Here is a 19,543-nt window from a genome sequence, read left to right on the forward strand (position 1 = left end):
AGGCCCAATCAACACTGATATTAACATGCAGATGGGGCCCTGCACGGCCTTAACCCAGACCCAATCAACACTGATATTAACATGCAGATGGGGCCCTGCACGGCCTTAACCCAGGCCCAATCAACACTGATATTAACATGCAGATGGGGCCCTGCACGGCCTTAACCCAGACCCAATCAACACTGATATTAACATGCAGATGGGGCCCTGCACGGCCTTAACCCAGACCCAATCAACACTGATATTAACATGCAGATGGGGCCCTGCACGGCCTTAACCCAGACCCAATCAACACTGAGATTAACATGCAGATGGGGCCCTGCACGGCCTTAACCCAGACCCAATCAACACTGATATTAACATGCAGATGGTGCCCTGCACGGCCTTAACCCAGACCCAATCAACACTGAGATTAACATGCAGATGGGGCCCTGCACGGCCTTAACCCAGAGGAAGGGGTAATCGTCTTTTTGATTCATGGTTCGTTAATCTTTAGTTACATAGTTTTTGGCATATGACATAGGCCTACAATATAATAATAATCATAATAATAACAATAATAATAGCCAGCAGCATACCACCCTGTCAACACCCAGGGCAACATTTGATGAGAAAGTATTCCAAGTCGGGGGATTAGAAGCTCGCAAGTTCCTGTATGTTTCCTCCGTCGCACCATGTGTTGTTGATCATAAAGCAGAGCCCACCACCTTTGTTCTTGCCAGAGAGAGCCAGCTTCCTATCCACTCAGAAAACGGTAAAACCTGCCAGTTGTATGTAATCCATCAGGATGTCAGAGGAAAGTCTCAGAAAAACAGAGTATGTTGCAGGATCTGATGTCCCTCTGGAAGGAGATCCTCGCCCTGAGTTCGCCAAGTTTGTTCATTAATGATTGAACACTGGCGAGTAGAATGCTCGTTAATGGAGGATGGGTCGGCCGGCGTCTTAATCTCAGTAAAACCCTGCCACGTCTGCCTCTCCGTCAGTGTCTTCGCTTCCTACTCTCCTGTAGGACTCCCAAGCAGCTCGGCACCTCGCTGAAGAAGGTAGTCCATTGTTTCGCCGTCTCAGAGAACTCGGGAGTTCGGGTGGACGGTGAGTACCCAACGATTCGTATTCTAATAGTTCTACTCAGGTGTATGTTATAATGCACAAAACAAACTGATTAAGAAAATGTTTGGAAAACACACAAAAGAAATGTGCAATGTTTTATCAGAGCGCGAGGCGAGACGCCCTCTGTCGGCCCCATCTTACCAGGAATACTTGGTCATCAAATGACGCCCTTTTTCACCTTCAGAAAGTGTTCTCATGGATAATCGCCATGGCTGTGTATATCCAGCCCCAATCTGACACCAAGAAGGAGCTCCAAGATCTTCATTGGACCCTGAACAAACTGGAGACTGCATACACGGAGGCAGTGTTCATTGTTGCAGTTCTCAAAAGTAATTTGAGAACCGTATCCCAAATTATTACCAACACCTCGACTGTCTAACTCGCGGAAATTCTACTCTGGACCACTGCTACACGCCTTTTCGACACGGGTATAAGGCCCTTTCCCGTCCTCCTTTCGGCAAATCCGACCATGACTCCATCCTGCTTCTCCCCGCCTACAAACAAAAACTCAAGAGGGAAGTTCCTGTCGGTCAGGTCTGTACAGCGTTGGTCCGACCAATCAGAATTTACCCTCCAAGACTGCTTTGATCACGTGGGCTGGAATATGTTCTGGGTCGTCTCTGGAGATAACGTCAATATATACACCGACTCAGTCACCGGAGATAACGTCAATATATACACCGACTCAGTCACCGGAGATAACGTCAATATATACACCGACTCAGTCACCGGAGATAACGTCAATATATACACCGACTCAGTCACCGGATTCATCAAAAAATGCATAGATGACATGTTACCGATAGTGTATTTCAAAACGTTCTCAAATCCCAAAAAAGTGAATTGATAGCAGCCTTGTAGGAAAACTGAAAGAGAGAGCTGCTGCTTATAAACAGGGCAAGGTGACCGGGGAAAATAGGTGAAACAGTACAGATACAACAGCCGCAGATCGACACACAAGCATAGGGTTCAAGTGGAGGAGCAATTCAGAGGGCTGGACACAAGGCGTATGTGGCAGGAGCTCCAACAATCACAGATTACAAAAAGAAAGCCAGCCACATTGTGTCTCCAACACCACCCTACCAGGGGAAATAAACACCTTTTTCTCAATTCAGTCACAAGATTCAGTCATCGGGGGCTCCTGAGGAGAGCCGCCGATGACAATTTCCACTAGGAGTCACATCAACACACCCCACTAGGAGTCACACCCCAATAGGAGTCACACCCCAATAGGAGTCACACCCCACTAGGAGTCACATCAACACACCGCACTAAAAAACACACCACACTGGGAGTCACATCACACTAGGAGTCACATCAACACACCCCACTAGGAGTCACAACCCACTAAAAGTCACATCACACTAGGAGTCACACCAACACACCCCACTAATTCACTAGGAGTGAATTGAACACACCACGATAAGAGTCACATCAACACACCCCACTAGGAGTCACATCAACACACCACACTAGGAGTCACACCAACACACCCCACTAGGAGTCACATAAACACACCCCAGTAGGAGTCACATCAACACACCCCAGTAGGAGTCACATCAACACACCCCACTAGGAGTCACATAAACACACCCCACTAGGAGTCACACCCCAGTAGGAGTCACATCAACACACCCCAGTAGGAGTCACATCAACACACCCCACTAGGAGTCACATCAACACACCCCACTAGGAGTCACATCAACACACCCCACTAGGAGTCACACCAACACACCCCACTAGGAGTCACATCAACACACCCCACTAGGAGTCACATCAACACACCCCACTAGGAGTCACACCAACACACCCCACTATGAGTCACATCAACACACCCCACTAGGAGTCACACCAACACACCCCAGTAAGAGTCACATCAACAAAACCCACTAGGAGTTACATCAACACACCCCACTAGGAGTCACATCAACACACCCCACTAGGAGTCACATCAACACACCCCACTAGGAGTTACATCAACACACCCCACTAGGAGTCACACCACACTAGGAGTCACATCAACACACCCCACTAGGAGTCACACCCCACTAGGAGTCACATCAACACACCCCACTAGGAGTCACACCAACACACCCCACTAGGAGTCACATCAACACACCCCACTAGGAGTCACATCAACACAACCCACTAGGAGTCACACCCCACTAGGAGTCACATCAACACACCCCACTAGGAGTCACACCAACACACCCCACTAGGAGTCACATCAACACACACCACTAGGAGTCACATCAACACACCCCACTAGGAGTCACAACAACACACCCCACTATGAGTCACATCAACACACCCCACTAGGAGTCACACCAACACACCCCAGTAAGAGTCACATCAACAAAACCCACTAGGAGTTACATCAACACACCCCACTAGGAGTCACATCAACACACCCCACTAGGAGTCACATCAACACACCCCACTAGGAGTTACATCAACACACCCCACTAGGAGTCACATCAACACACCCCACTAGGAGTCACACCACACTAGGAGTCACATCAGCACACCCCACTAGGAGTCACACCCCACTAGGAGTCACACCCCACTAGGAGTCGCATCAACACACCCCACTAGGAGTCACATCAACACACCCCACTAGGAGTCACATCAACACACCCCACTAGGAGTTACATCAACACACCCCACTAGGAGTCACATCAACACACCCCACTAGGAGTCACATCAACACACCCCACTAGGAGTCACATCAACACACCCCACTAGGAGTCACATCAACACACCACACTAGGAGTCACATCAACACACCCCACTAGGAGTCACATCAACACACCCCACTAGGAGTCACACAAACACACCACAATAGGAGTCACATCAACACACCCCACTAGGAGTCACATCAACACACCACACTAGGAGTCACATCAACACACCCCACTAGGAGTCACACAAACACACCCCACTAGGAGTCACATCAACACACCCCACTAGGAATCACACCAACACACTCCACTAGGAGTCACACATACACACCCCAGTAGGAGTCACATCAACACACCCCACTAGGAGTCACATCAACACACCCCAGTTGGAGTCACATCAACACACCCCACTAGGAGTCACACCCCACTAGGAGTCACATCAACACACCCCACTAGGAGTCACACCAACACACCCCACTAGGAGTCACATCAACACACCCCACTAGGAGTCACACCCCACTAGGAGTCACACCCCACTAGGAGTCACACCAACACACCCCAGTAGGAGTCACATCAACACACCCCAGTAGGAGTCACATCAACACACCCCACTAGGAGTTACATCAACACACCACACTAGGAGTCACACCAACACACCCCATTAGGAGTCACATCAACACACCCCACTAGGAGTCACACCACACTAGGAGTCACATCAACACACCACACGAGGACTCACATCAACACACCCCACTAGGAGTCACACCAACACACCGCACACAGAGTCACATCAACACACCCCACTAGGAGTCACACCACACTAGGAGTCACACCCCACTAGGAGTCACACCCCACTAGGAGTCATATCAACACACCCCACTAGGAGTCACATCAACACACCCCACTAGGAGTCATACCAACACACCCCAGTAGGAGTCACATCAACACACCCCACTAGGAGTCATACCAACACACCCCAGTAGGAGTCACATCAACACACCCCACTAGGAGTCACATCAACACACCCCACTAGGAGTCACACCAACACACCCCAGTAGAATTCACACCAACACACCCGATTAGGAGTCACATCAACACACCCCACTAGGAGTCACACCACACTAGGAGTCACATCAACACACCACACTAGGAGTCACATCAACACACCCCACTATGAGTCACATCAACACACCCCACTAGGAGTCACACCAACACACCCCAGTAGAATTCACACCAACACACCCGATTAGTAGTCACATCAACACACCCCACTAGGAGTCACACCACACTAGGAGTCACATCAACACACCACACTAGGAGTCACATCAACACACCACACGAGGACTCACATCAACACACCACACTAGGAGTCACACCAACACACCGCACACAGAGTCACATCAACACACCCCACTAGGAGTCACACCACACTAGGAGTCACATCAACACACCGCACTAGGAGTCACATCAACACACAACACTAGGAGTCACACCACACTAGGAGTCACATCAACACACAACACTAGGAATCACACCACCACTAGGAGTCACATCAACACACCCCACTAGGAGTCACATCAACACACAACACTAGGAGTCACACCACACTAGGAGTCACATCAACACACCCCACTAGGAGTCACACCCCACTAGGAGTCACATCAGCACACCACACTAGGAGTCACACCACACTAGGAGTCACACCCCACTAAGAGTCACATCAACCCACCCCACTAGGATTCACATCAATACATCCCACTTGGAGTCACATCAACACACCCCACTAGGAGTCACAGCCCACTAGGAGTCACACCCCACTAGGAGTACAGCAGCACACCACACTAGGAGTCACATCAACACATCCCACTAGGAGTCACACCAACACACCGCACTAGGAGTCACACCACACTAGGAGTCACACCACACTAGGAGTCACATCAACACACCCCACTAGGAGTCACACCAACACACCCAACTAGGAGTCACACTCCACTAGGAGTCACACCAACACACCCCACTTGGAGTCACACCCCACTAGGAGTCACACCAACACACCCCACTAGGACTCACACCCCACTAGAAGTCACATCAACACACCCCACTAGGAGTCACACCAGCACACCCCACTAGGAGTCACACCCCACTAGAAGTCACATCAACACACCCCACTAGGAGTCACACCAACACACCCCACTAGGAGTCTCACCCCACTAGAAGTCACATCAACACACCCCACTTGGAGTCACACCCCACTAGGAGTCACACCAACACACCCCACTAGGAGTCACACCCCACTAGGAGTCACACCAAGAGACCACACTAGGAGTCACACCAGCACACCCCACTAGGAATCACACCCCACTAGGAGTCACACCAACACACCACACTAGGAGTCACACCCCACTAGGAGTCACAGCAGCACACCACACTAGGAGTCACACCAACACACCCCACTAGGAGTCACACCAACACACCACACTAGGAGTCACACCCCACTAGGAGTCACACCAACACACCCCATACAGTGAAGAAGGAGGACAGGACTGACAGCCATTGTTTTGTTACTGGATGTCACCTATAGGTCTGTTTCCATAGAAACTTACAACACCGTCACACAACATAAATAGTAGGTCTGGATCTCAACTATAGTTCTGGATCTCACCTATAGTTCTGGATCTCACCTATAGTTCTGGATCTCACCTATAGACCTGGATCTCACCTATAGACCTGGATCTCCCCTATAGACCTGGATCTCAACTATAGTTCTGGATCTCACCTATAGACCTGGATCTCACCTATAGACCTGGATCTCACCTATAGACCTGGATCTCACCTATAGACCTGGATCTCACCTATAGACCTGGATCTCACCTCTAGGCCTGGATCTCACCTATAGACCTGGATCTCACCTATAGTTCTGGATCTCACCTATAGGCCTGGATCTCACCTATAGGCCTGGATCTCACCTATAGACCTGGATCTCACCTATAGACCTGAATCTCACCTATAGACCTGGATCTCACCTATAGACCTGGATCTCACCTCCAGACCTGGATCTCACCTATAGGCCTGGATCTCATCTCTAGGCCTGGATTTCACCTATAGACCTGGATCTCACCTATAGACCTGGATCTCACCTATACGCCTGGATCTCACCTACAGGCCTGGATCTCACCTATAGACCTGGATCTCACCTATAGACCTGGATCTCACCTTCAGACCTGGATCTCACCTATAGACCTGGATCTCACCTTCAGACCTGGATCTCACCTATAGGCCTGGGTCTCACCTAAAAGCCTGGATCTCACCTATAGGCCTGGATCTCACCTATAGGCCTGGATCTCACCTATAGGCCTGGAACTCACCTATAGGCCTGGATCTCACCTATAGGCCTGGAACTCACCTATAGGCCTGGATCTCACCTATAGGCCTGGGTCTCACCTAAAAGCCTGGATCTTACCTATAGGCCTGGATCTCACCTATAGGCCTGGATCTCACCTATAGGCCTGGAACTCACCTATAGGCCTGGATCTCACCTATAGGCCTGGAACTCACCTATAGGCCTGGATCTCACCTACGGGCCTGGATCTCACCTATAGGCCTGGATCTCACCTACAGGTCTGGATCTCACCTACAGGTCTGGATCTCACCTATAGACCTGCAGTGTGTCCTACCGTCTACCTTCCCTCTGGCTGCTGGGTTAACTCTATTCCTCAGTGCAGTGTGTCCTACCGTCTACCTTCCCTCTGGCTGCTGGGTTAACTCTATTCCTCAGTGCAGTGTGAAACATTGAGGAATACCACGTACAGCAGATTTTGAGCTGTTTAAAATGTCTGTGACTGTTTCTCATCAACAACAGGTCATGAGCCTATTCCTGGAAACATTGAACCACTTTAGTTTACATCATTTTTAATTTCTAGTGGTAGCTAGAAAAGTTATATTTTAGCGTTTTAGTGTTTCAGTGAATTGTTAGTGAAGGAGGCCCTGCTCTCTCGCTTCCCCAGTTGTTTAGTTAATTTTTCATGCCAATCTCCTTTGCATTAGCGTAGCCTCTCCTGTAGCCTATCAACTATGTGTCGGTCTATCCCTGTTCTCTCCTCTCTGCACAGGCCATACAAACGCTTCACACCGCGTGGCCGCTGCCACTCTAACCTGGTGGTCCCAGCGCGCACGACCCACGTGGAGTTCCAGGTCTCCGGCAGCCTCTGGAACTGCCGGTCTGCGGCCAACAAGGCAGAGTTCATCTCAGCCTATGCTACCCTCCAGTCCCTCGACTTCTTGGTGCTGACAGAAACATGGATTACCACAGAAAACACTGCTACTCCTACTGCTCTCTCCTCGTCTGACCACGTGTTCTCGCATACCCCGAGAGCATCTGGTCAGCGGGGTGGTGGCACTGGAATCCTCATCTCTCCCAAGTGGACATTCTCTCTTTCTCCCCTGACCCATCTGTCTATCTCCTCCTTTGAATTCCATGCTGTCACAATCACTAGCCCATTCAAGCTTAACATCCTTATCATTTATCGCCCTCCAGGTTCCCTTGGAGAGTTCATCAATGAGCTTGACGCCTTGATAAGTTCCTTTCCTGAGGATGGCTCACCCCTCACAGTTCTGGGTGACTTTAACCTCCCTACGTCTACCTTTGACTCATTTCTCTCTGCCTCCTTCTTTCCACTCCTCTCCTCTTTTGACCTCACCCTCTCACCGTCCCCCCCTACTCATACGCTTGACCTCATCTTCACTAGATGCTGTTCTTCTACTAATCTCACTGCAACTCCCCTCCAAGTCTCCGATCACTACCTTGTATCCTTTTCCCTCTCGCTCTCCTCCAACACTACTCACTCTGCCCCTACTCAGATGGTATTGCGCCATCGCAACCTTCGCTCTCTCTCTCTCCTGCTACTCTCTCCTCTTCCATCCTATCATCTCTTCCCTCTGCTCAATCCTTCTCCAACCAATCTCCTGATTCTGCCTCCTCAACCCTCCTCTCCTCCCTTTCTGCATCCTTTGATTCTCTATGTCCCCTATCCTCCAGGCCGGCTCGGTCCTCCCCTCCTGCTCCGTGGCTTGACGACTCATTGCGAGCTCACAGAACAGGGCTCCGGGCAGCCGAGTGGAAATGGAGGAAAACTAGCCTCCCTGCGGACCTGGCATCTTTTCACTCCCTCCTCTCTACATTTTCCTCCTCCGTTTCTGCTGCTAAAGCCACTTTCTACCACTCTAACTTCCAAGCATCTGCCTCTAACCCTAGGAAGCTCTTTGCCACCTTCTCCTCCCTCCTGAATCCTCCTCCCCCCCTCCTCCCTCTCTGTGGATGACTTCGTCAACCATTTTGAAAAGAAGGTCGACGACATCCGATCCTCGTTTGTTAAGTCAAACGACACCGCTGGTCCTGCTCACATTGCCCTACCTTATGCTTTGACCTCTTTCTCCCCTCTCACTCCAGATGAAATCTTGCGTCTTGTGACGGCCAGCCGCCCAACAACCTGCCCGCTTGACCCTATCCCCTCCTCTCTTCTCCAGACCATTTCCGGAGACCTTCTCCCTTCCTCACCTCGCTCATCAACTCATCCTTGACCGCTGGCTACATCCCTTCTGTCTTCAAGAGAGCAAGAGTTGCACCCCTTCTCAAAAAACCTACACTCAATCCCTCCGATGTCAACAACTACAGACCAGTATCCCTTCTTTATTTTCTCTCCAAAACTCTTGAGCGTGCCGTCCTTGGCCAGCTCTCCTGCTATCTCTCTCAGAATGACCTTCTTGATCCAAATCAGTCAGGTTTCAAGGCTGGTCATTCAACTGAGACTGCTCTTCTCTGTGTCACGGAGGCTCTCCGCACTGCTAAAGCTAACTCTCTCTCCTCTGCTCTCATCCTTCTAGACCTATCTGCTGCCTTTGATACTGTGAACCATCAGATCCTCCTCTCCACCCTCTCCGAGTTTGGCATCTCCGGCGGGGCTCACTCTTGGATTGCGTCCTACCTGACAGGTCGCTCCTACCAGGTGGTGTGGCGAGAATCCGTCTCCGCACCACGTGCTCTCACCACTGGTGTCCCCAGGGCTCAGTTCTAGGCCCTCTCCTATTCTCGCTATACACCAAGTCACTTGGCTCTGTCATATCCTCACATGGTCTCTCCTATCATTGCTACGCAGACGACACACAATTAATCTTCTCCTTTCCCCCTTCTGATAACCAGGTGGCGAATCGCATCTCTGCATGTCTGGCAGACATATCAGTGTGGATGACGGATCACCACCTCAAGCTGAACCTCGGCAAGACGGAGCTGCTCTTCCTCCCGGGGAAGGACTGCCCTTTCCATGATCTCGCCATCACGGTGGACAACTCCATTGTGTCCTCCTCCCAGAGTGCTAAGAGCCTCGGCTTGACCCTGGACAACACCCTGTCGTTCTCCGCTAACATCAAGGTGGTGACCCAATCCTGTAGGTTCATGCTATACAACATTCGCAGAGTACGACCCTGCCTTACACAGGAAGCGGCGCAGGTCCTAATCCAGACACTTGTCATCTCCCGTCTGGATTACTGCAACTCCCTGTTGGCGGGGCTCCCTGCCTGTGCCATTAAACCCCTACAACTCATCCAGAACGCCGCAGCCCGTCTGGTGTTCAACCTTCCCAAGTTCTCTCACGTCACCCCGCTCCTCCGCTCTCTCCACTGGCTTCCAGTTGAAGGTCGCATCCGCTACAAGACCATGGTGCTTGCCTACGGAGCTGTGAGGGGAACGGCACCTCCGTACCTTCAGGCTCTGATCAGGCCCTACACCTAAACAAGGGCACTGCGTTCATCCACCTCTGGCCTGCTCGCCTCCCTACCTCTGCGGAAGCACAGTTCCCGCTCAGCCCAGTCAAAACTGTTCGCTGCTCTGGCACCCCAATGGTGGAACAAGCTCCCTCACGACGCCAGGACAGCGGAGTCAATCACCACCTTCCAGAGACACCTGAAACCCCACCTCTTTAAGGAATACCTGGGATAGGATATAGTAATCCTTCTACCCCCCCCCCAAAAAGAAAAGATATGGATGTACTATTGTAAAGTGGTTGTTCCACTGGATATCATAAGGTGAATGCACCCATTTGTAAGTTGCACTGGATAAGAGCGTCTGCTAAATGACGTAAATGTAAATGTAAAAATGTTTGCAGGCCTCAAAGAGCAACAATGACCAAGAAATAGTGCAAACACCATCAAAACTAGTTTTACAAGCTACAAGGATAATTGTGAGACACGTAACTTCATGTAGAGTAGCACGGAAACATCCATGTATAACAGTTAGACACACATCACTGCTGTGTAGCCTACAGACAGCAGTACAGCTCTAACACAAAGCCTCACAGACAACACCAAGACAAAGACACCGCAATAAAATGCAAAGAGAACCCATAACGAACGTAACGAGGACATACAAAACATAATGACAACATCCACCAAACGCAACATGTAAACAAAACGTTACGAGAACATTCACAGAACGAAAACTATAACATCCACCAAACGCAACGTGTATACAGAACGTTACGAGAACATTCACAGAACAAAAAAACGATAACATCCACCAAACGCAACGTGTATACAAAACGTTACGAGAACATTCACAGAACAAAAAAACGATAACATCCACCAAAGGCAACGTGTATACAAAACGTTAGGAGAACGTTGACAGAAGCTAACCAAATCAAGCACTAAATATATGGATAACGTTGGCCTTACCTTTCCCCTGCACCGACACCTCAGTCCTGACCTCCCCATTAAAGGTTGTTGTTTCTAATTGGCAGAGATACGTCAGGTAAAATGACCAGTTACCACAGAGATACAACATATCCACCCACTGCCTCATGTAGAGTAATGTATGAGGAAATATGAGCAGAGCCGTAGACACAACCGAAGTTACTGTACCACACAAACAAAATACGAGGCATGAATACTAGCATCCTCTTCTAGGGAAGAGTGAGATACAGTTGAGATGAAAACGTCTGTTTTGGAGTGATAGATAGTAGACAGAAGATGAAGAGATACTCAGTAACTCTCGGTAGGACAATGGAAGTTGGAGTGATAGATAGTAGACAGAAGGTGAGGAGATTCTCGGTAGGACAATAGAAGTTGGAGTGATAGATGGTAGACAGAAGATGAAGAGATACTCAGTAACTCTCGGTAGGACAATGGAAGTTAGAGTGATAGTAGACAGAAGATGAAGAGATACTCAGTAACTCTCGGTAGGACAATAGAAGTTGGAGTGATAGATGGTAGACAGAAGATGAAGAGATACTCAGTAACTCTCGGTAGGACAATGGAAGTTAGAGTGATAGTAGACAGAAGATGAAGAGATACTCAGTAACTCTCGGTAGGACAATAGAAGTTGGAGTGATAGATGGTAGACAGAAGATGAAGAGATACTCAGTAACTCTCGGTAGGACAATGGAAGTTGGAGTGATAGTAGACTGAAGATGAAGAGATACTCAGTAACTCTCGGTAGGACAATGGAAGTTGGAGTGATAGTAGACTGAAGATGAAGAGATACTCAGTAACTCTCGGTAGGACAATGGAAGTTGGAGTGATAGTAGACAGAAGATGAAGAGATACTCAGTAACTCTCGGTAGGACAATGGAAGTTGGAGTGATAGTAGACAGAAGATGAAGAGATACTCAGTAACTCTCGGTAGGACAATGGAAGTTGGAGTGATAGTAGACTGAAGATGAAGAGATACTCAGTAACTCTCGGTAGGACAATAGAAGTTGGAGTGATAGTAGACAGAAGATGAAGAGATACTCAGTAACTCTCGGTAGGACAATAGAAGTTGGAGTGATAGTAGACAGAAGATGAAGAGATACTCAGTAACTCTCGGTAGGACAATAGAAGTTGGAGTGATAGATGGTAGACAGAAGATGAAGAGATACTCAGTAACTCTCGGTAGGACAATGGAAGTTGGAGTGATAGATGGTAGACAGAAGATGAAGAGATACTCAGTAACTCTCGGTAGGACAATGGAAGTTGGAGTGATAGTAGACAGAAGATGAAGAGATACTCAGTAACTCTCGGTAGGACAATGGAAGTTGGAGTGATAGATGGTAGACAGAAGATGAAGAGATACTCAGTAACTCTCGGTAGGACAATGGAAGTTGGAGTGATAGTAGACAGAAGATGAAGAGATACTCAGTAACTCTCGGTAGGACAATAGAAGTTGGAGTGATAGATGGTAGACAGAAGGTGAAGAGATTCTCGGTAGGACAATAGAAGTTGGAGTGATAGTTGGTAGACTGAAGATGAAGAGATACTCAGTAACTCTCGGTAGGACAATAGAAGTTGGAGTGATAGTAGACAGAAGGTGAAGAGATTCTCGGTAGGACAATGGAAGTTGCAGTGATAGATAGCAGACTGATGTCCTATGTACTAACAATGTAAACCCTTCAGAAGGGCTGGCATGAAGTGACAATACAGGGTGACAACATGAGGAAGAGGTGACATGTTGACATCCCTCTTACCTTGTCTAACTCTCTTCTGACCAGGGCCTCTAACATCTCTGCTAAAGCCTGTCTCTGGAATAAGGGGACGATGGAAGACACCATAGAATTACATATTAGAAGTCATTTAATAGGATCTCTGTGAGAGAGATATTCAGTCAGCCTCTGTATTTACCAGTTCCCCCAAGTCCCCTGACATCCAGAGCTATGGTGTGGAGTAACCATTAGAGCAGCTGGTCCTGGGGGGGAGACCTGATTCAAAAGCCTCTCAACACCTTGGCACTACCTTACACTAGAGACTCATGTTGTGTGATAAGTGAAGAGCAGAGGTCAAGTCCACCTGTGTTCCTGGATTACAGGGATGTGACTGTTCTGTCCTCTACTGGAGTGACCTTCACTGAGTCCTCAGGCCACCAGGCAGCCAGACCTGTCCCCATGCAGCCTCCTCCCTCCCAGCACTCTGATCCTTAATCAGCTTTCAATACAGGCTAATAAAGGCTGGATAAGAGCCAGCCTCTGGCCGACCAATCTCTTTATCTCAATAGGACTATCTCTAGGTCTCTCGTTGTACTGGACTGTGTGCGTCACTGAGCTAACAGTCTGATGCTGCTGTGAAGCTAATAGTCTGATGCTTCTGTGAAGCTAACAGTCTGATACTGCTGTGAAGCTGAGCTAACAGTCTGATACTGCTGTGAAGCTGAGCTAACAGTCTGATGCTGCTTTGAAGCTAATAGTCTGATGCTGCTGTGAAGCTAACAGTCTGATGCTGCTGTGAAGCTGAGCTAACAGTCTGATGCTGCTGTGAAGCTGAGCTAACAGTCTGATGATGCTGTGAAGCTAACAGTCTGATGCTGCTGTGAAGCTAACAGTCTGATGCTGCTGTGAAGCTAACAGTCTGATGCTGCTGTGAAGCTAACAGTCTGATGCTGCTGTGAAGCAAAAAGTCTGGTGCTGCTGTGAAGCTGAGCTAAAAGTCTGATGCTGCTGTGAAGCTGAGCTAACAGTCTGATGATGCTGTGAAGCTAACAGTCTGATGCTGCTGTGAAGCTAATAGTCTGATGCTTCTGGGAAGCTGAGCTAACAGTCTGATAGTGCTGTGAAGTTGAGCTAACAGTCTGATGATGCTGTGGAGATGAGCTAACTGTCTGATGATGCTGTGAAGCTGAGCTAACACTCTGATGATGCTGTGAAGCTAACAGTCGGATGCTGCTGTGAAGCTGAACTAACAGTCTGATGTCAGTGTGAAGATGAGCTAACAGTTTCATGATGCTGTGAAGATAACAGTCTGATGATGCTGTGAAGCTAAAAGTCTGATGCTGCTGTGAAGATAAGTCTGATGCTGCTGTGAAGCTAAAAGTCTGATGCTGCTGTGAAGCTGAGCTAAAAGTCTGATGCTGCTGTGAAGTTAACAGTCTGATGCTTCTGTGAAGTTAACAGTCTGATGATGCTGTGAAGCTGAGCTAACAGTCTGATGCTGCTGTGAAGCTGAGCTAACAGTCTGATGCTGCTGTGAAGCTGAGCTAACAGTCTGATGCCGCTGTGAAGCTGAGCTAACAGTCTGATGCTGCTGTGAAGCTGAGCTAACTGTCTGATGCTGCTGTGAAGTTGAGCTAACAGTCTGATGATGCTGTGACACTAACAGTCTGATGCTGCTGTGAAGCTAATAGTCTGATGCTTCTGTGAAGCTAACAGTCTGATGCTTATGTGAAGCAAATAGTCTGGTGCTTCTGTGAAGCTAACAGTCTGATGCTGCTGTGAAACTGAACTAACAGTCTGATGATGCTGTGAAGATGAGCTAACTGTCTGATGATGCTGTGAAGCTGAGCTAACAGTCTGATGCCGGTGTGAAGATGAGCTAACAGTTTCATGATGCTGTGAAGCTAAAAGTCTGATGCTGCTGTGAAGATAACAGTCTGATGCTGCTGTGAAGCCAAAAGTCTGATGCTGCTGTGAAGCTGAGCTAAAAGTCTGATGCTTCTGTGAAGCTAACAGTCTGATGCTGCTGTGAAGCTGAGCTAACAGTCTGATGATGCTGTGAAGTTGAGTTAACAGTCTGACGCTGCTGTGAAGCTAAAAGTCTGATGCTGCTGTGAAGCTGAGCTAAAAGTCTGATGCTTCTGTGAAGCTGAGCTAACAGTCTGATGCTTCTGTGAAGCTGAGCTAACAGTCTGATGCTGCTGTGAAGCTGAGCTAACAGTCTGATGCTGCTGTGAAGCTGAGCTAACAGTCTGATGATGCTGTGAAGTTGAGCTAACAGTCTGATGATGCTGTGAAGCTAAAAGTCTGATGCTGCTGTGAAGCTGAGCTAACAGTCTGATGCTGCTGTGAAGCTAACAGTCTGATGCTGCTGTGAAGCTGAGCTAACAGTCTGATGATGCTGTGAAGATGAGCTAACTGTCTGAGGGTGCTGTGAAGCTGAGCTAACAGTCTGATGATGTGTGAAGCTAACAGTCTGATGCTGCTGTGAAGCTAATAGTCTGATGCTTCTGTGAAGCTGACAGTCTGATGCTTATGTGAAGCAAATAGTCTGGTGCTTCTGTGAAGCTAACAGTCTGCTGCTGCTGTGAAGCTTAACTAACAGTCTGATGCCGGTGTGAAGATGAGCTAACAGTCTGATGATGCTGTGAAGATGAGCTAACTGTCTGATGCTGCTGTGAAGCTGAGCTAACAGTCTGATGCTGCTGTGAAGCTAAAAGTCTGATGCTGCTGTGAAGCTGAGCTAAAAGTCTGATGCTTCTGTGAAGCTAACAGTCTGATGATGCTGTGAAGTTGAGCTAACAGTCTGACGCTGCTGTGAAGCTAAAAGTCTCATGCTGCTGTGAAGCTGAGCTAACAGTCTGATGATGCTGTGAAGTTGAGCTAACAGTCTGACGCTGCTGTGAAGCTAAAAGTCTGATGCTGCTGTGAAGCTGAGCTAACAGTCTGATGCTGCTGTGAAGTTGAGCTAACAGTCTGATGATGCTGTGAAGTTGAGCTAACTGTCTGATGATGATGTGAAGCAGAGCTAACAGTCTGATGCTGGTGGAAAGATGAGCTAACAGTCTGATGATGCTGTGAAGCTAATAGTCATGCTGCTGTGAAGCTAACAGTCTGATGCTGGTGTGAAGCTAACAGTCTGATGCTGCTGTGAAGCTAAAAGTCTGATGCTGTTGTGAAGCTAACAGTCTGATGCTGCTGTGAAGCTGAGCTATTGTCTGATGCTGCTGTGAAGCGAACAGTCTGATGCTGTTGTGAAGCTAACAGTCTGATGCTGCTGTGAAGCGAACAGTCTGATGCTGCTGTGAAGCGAACAGTCTGATGCTGCTGTGAAGCGAACAACCTGATGCTGTTGTGAAGCTGAGCTAACAGTCTGATGCTGCTGTGAAGCTGAGCTAACAGTCTGATGCTGCTGTGAAGCTGAGCTAACAGTCTGATGCTGCTGTGAAGCTGAGCTAACAGTCTGATGCTGCTGTGAAGCTGAGCTAACAGTCTGATGCTGCTGTGAAGCTGAGCTAACAATCTGATGCTGCTGTGAAGCTAACAGTCTGATGCGGCTGTGAAGCTGAGCTAATAGTCTGATGCTGCTGTGAAGCCGAGCTAAAAGTCTGATGCTGCTGTGAAGCTAAAAGTCTGATGCTGCTGTGAAGCTAACAGTCTGATGCTGATGTGAAGCTAACAGTCTGATGCTGATGTGAAGCTGAGCTAACAGTCTGATGATGCTGTGAAGTTGAGCTAACAGTCTGATGATGCTGTGAAGCTAACAGTCTGTTGCTGCTGTGAAGCTGAGAACAGTCTGATGCTGCTGTGAAGACTAAAAGTCTGATGCTGCTGTGAAGCTAAGGCGCTGAAGCTAAAAGTCTGATGCTTCTGTGAAGCTAAAAGTCTGATGATGCTGTGAAGCTGAGCTAAAAGTCTGACGCTGCTGTGAAGCTAACAGTCTCATGCTGCTGTGAAGCGAGCTAACAGTCTGATGCTGCTGTGAAGTGAGCTAACAGTCTGACGCTGCTGTGAAGCTAACAGTCTGATGCTGCTGTGAAGCTGAGCTAACAGTCTGATGCTGCTGTGAAGCTGAGCTAACAGTCTGATGCTGCTGTGAAGCTGAGCTAACTGTCTGATGACGCTGTGAAGCTGAGCTAACAGTCTGATGCTGTGTGGAAAGCTGAGCTAACAGTCTGATGCTGCTGTGAAGTTGCTAACACTCTGATGATGCTGTGACGCTAACAGTCTGATGCTGCTGTGAAGCTAATAGTCTCTTGAAGCTAACAGTCTGATGTTAGTGTGAAGAGACTAATAGTCTGATGCTGCTGTGAAGATAACAGTCTGATGCTGCTGTGAAGCTAAAAGTCTGATGCTGCTGTGAAGATAAGTCTGATGCTGCTGTGAAGCTAAAAGTCTGATGCTGCTGTGAAGCTGAGCTAAAAGTCTGATGCTGCTGTGAAGTTAACAGTCTGATGCTTCTGTGAAGTTAACAGTCTGATGATGCTGTGAAGCTGAGCTAACAGTCTGATGCTGCTGTGAAGCTGAGCTAACAGTCTGATGCTGCTGTGAAGCTGAGCTAACAGTCTGATGCCGCTGTGAAACTGAGCTAACAGTCTGATGCTGCTGTGAAGCTGAGCTAACTGTCTGATGCTGCTGTGAAGTTGAGCTAACAGTCTGATGATGCTGTGACACTAACAGTCTGATGCTGCTGTGAAGCTAATAGTCTGATGCTTCTGTGAAGCTAACAGTCTGATGCTTATGTGAAGCAAATAGTCTGGTGCTTCTGTGAAGCTAACAGTCTGATGCTGCTGTGAAACTGAACTAACAGTCTGATGATGCTGTGAAGATGAGCTAACTGTCTGATGATGCTGTGAAGCTGAGCTAACAGTCTGATGCCGGTGTGAAGATGAGCTAACAGTTTCATGATGCTGTGAAGCTAAAAGTCTGATGCTGCTGTGAAGATAACAGTCTGATGCTGCTGTGAAGCCAAAAGTCTGATGCTGCTGTGAAGCTGAGCTAAAAGTCTGATGCTTCTGTGAAGCTAACAGTCTGATGCTGCTGTGAAGCTGAGCTAACAGTCTGATGCTGCTGTGAAGCTGAGCTAACAGTCTGACGCTGCTGTGAAGTTGAGCTAACAGTCTGATGATGCTGTGAAGCTAACAGTCTGATGCTGCTGTGAAGCTGAGCTAACAGTCTGATGCTGCTGTGAAGCTGAGCTAACTGTCTGATGATGCTGTGAAGCTGAGCTAACAGTCTGATGATGTGTGAAGCTAACAGTCTGATGCTGCTGTGAAGCTAATAGTCTGATGCTTCTGTGAAGCTGACAGTCTGATGCTTATGTGAAGCAAATAGTCTGGTGCTTCTGTGAAGCTAACAGTCTGCTGCTGCTGTGAAGCTTAACTAACAGTCTGATGCCGGTGTGAAGATGAGCTAACAGTTTCATGATGCTGTGAAGCTAAAAGTCTGATGCTGCTGTGAAGATAACAGTCTGATGCTGCTGTGAAGCTAAAAGTCTGATGCTGCTGTGAAGCTGAGCTAAAAGTCTGATGCTTCTGTGAAGCTAACAGTCTGATGATGCTGTGAAGTTGAGCTAACAGTCTGACGCTGCTGTGAAGCTAAAAGTCTGATGCTGCTGTGAAGCTGAGCTAACAGTCTGATGCTGCTGTGAAGTTGAGCTAACAGTCTGATGATGCTGTGAAGTTGAGCTAACTGTCTGATGATGATGTGAAGCAGAGCTAACAGTCTGATGCTGGTGGAAAGATGAGCTAACAGTCTGATGATGCTGTGAAGCTAATAGTCATGCTGCTGTGAAGCTAACAGTCTGATGCTGGTGTGAAGCTAACAGTCTGATGCTGGTGTGAAGCTAACAGTCTGATGCTGCTGTGAAGCTGAGCTATTGTCTGATGCTGCTGTGAAGCGAACAGTCTGATGCTGTTGTGAAGCTAACAGTCTGATGCTGCTGTGAAGCGAACAGTCTGATGCTGCTGTGAAGCGAACAGTCTGATGCTGCTGTGAAGCGAACAGTCTGATGCTGCTGTGAAGCGAACAGCCTGATGCTGCTGTGAAGCTGAACAACTCTGATGCTGCTGTGAAGCTGAGCTAACAGTCTGATGCTGCTGTGAAGCTGAGCTAACAGTCTGATGCTGCTGTGAAGCTGAGCTAACAGTCTGATGCTGCTGTGAAGCTGAGCTAACAATCTGATGCTGCTGTGAAACTAACAGTCTGATGCGGCTGTGAAGCTGAGCTAATAGTCTGATGCTGCTGTGAAGCCGAGCTAAAAGTCTGATGCTTCTGTGAAGCTAACAGTCTGATGCTGCTGTGAAG

At 48.3% G+C, this 19,543-nt stretch overlaps 1 protein-coding gene across 8 annotated transcripts in view; it reads right to left on the reverse strand.

Moving 5' to 3' along the window:
• The window catches only part of LOC106594011 (sodium/potassium/calcium exchanger 1), a 48,804-nt gene that overhangs the window by 9,977 nt on the left and 19,284 nt on the right, over positions 1-19,543 (reverse strand). For 5 of the 8 annotated variants that reach the window (XR_006762291.1, XR_006762293.1, XR_006762292.1 and 2 more), the window contains 2 exons: positions 13,283-13,336; positions 11,514-11,567 (listed from right to left, as the gene is read on the reverse strand). The exons of 2 other annotated variants lie outside the window; for them this stretch is intronic. Coding sequence is in view for 3 of the 6 variants with exons in the window: in XM_045709154.1 (XP_045565110.1) it covers positions 11,514-11,567; positions 13,283-13,336 (108 nt within the window). In the remaining 3 variants the exon portion in view is untranslated. The remainder of the gene's footprint in view (positions 1-11,513; positions 11,568-13,282; positions 13,337-19,543) is intronic. One more of the 8 variants, XM_045709152.1, reaches the window with a different exon arrangement.

This window comes from Salmo salar, chromosome ssa26 (genome assembly GCF_905237065.1).
Source record: "Salmo salar chromosome ssa26, Ssal_v3.1, whole genome shotgun sequence".
NCBI lineage: Eukaryota > Metazoa > Chordata > Actinopteri > Salmoniformes > Salmonidae > Salmo > Salmo salar.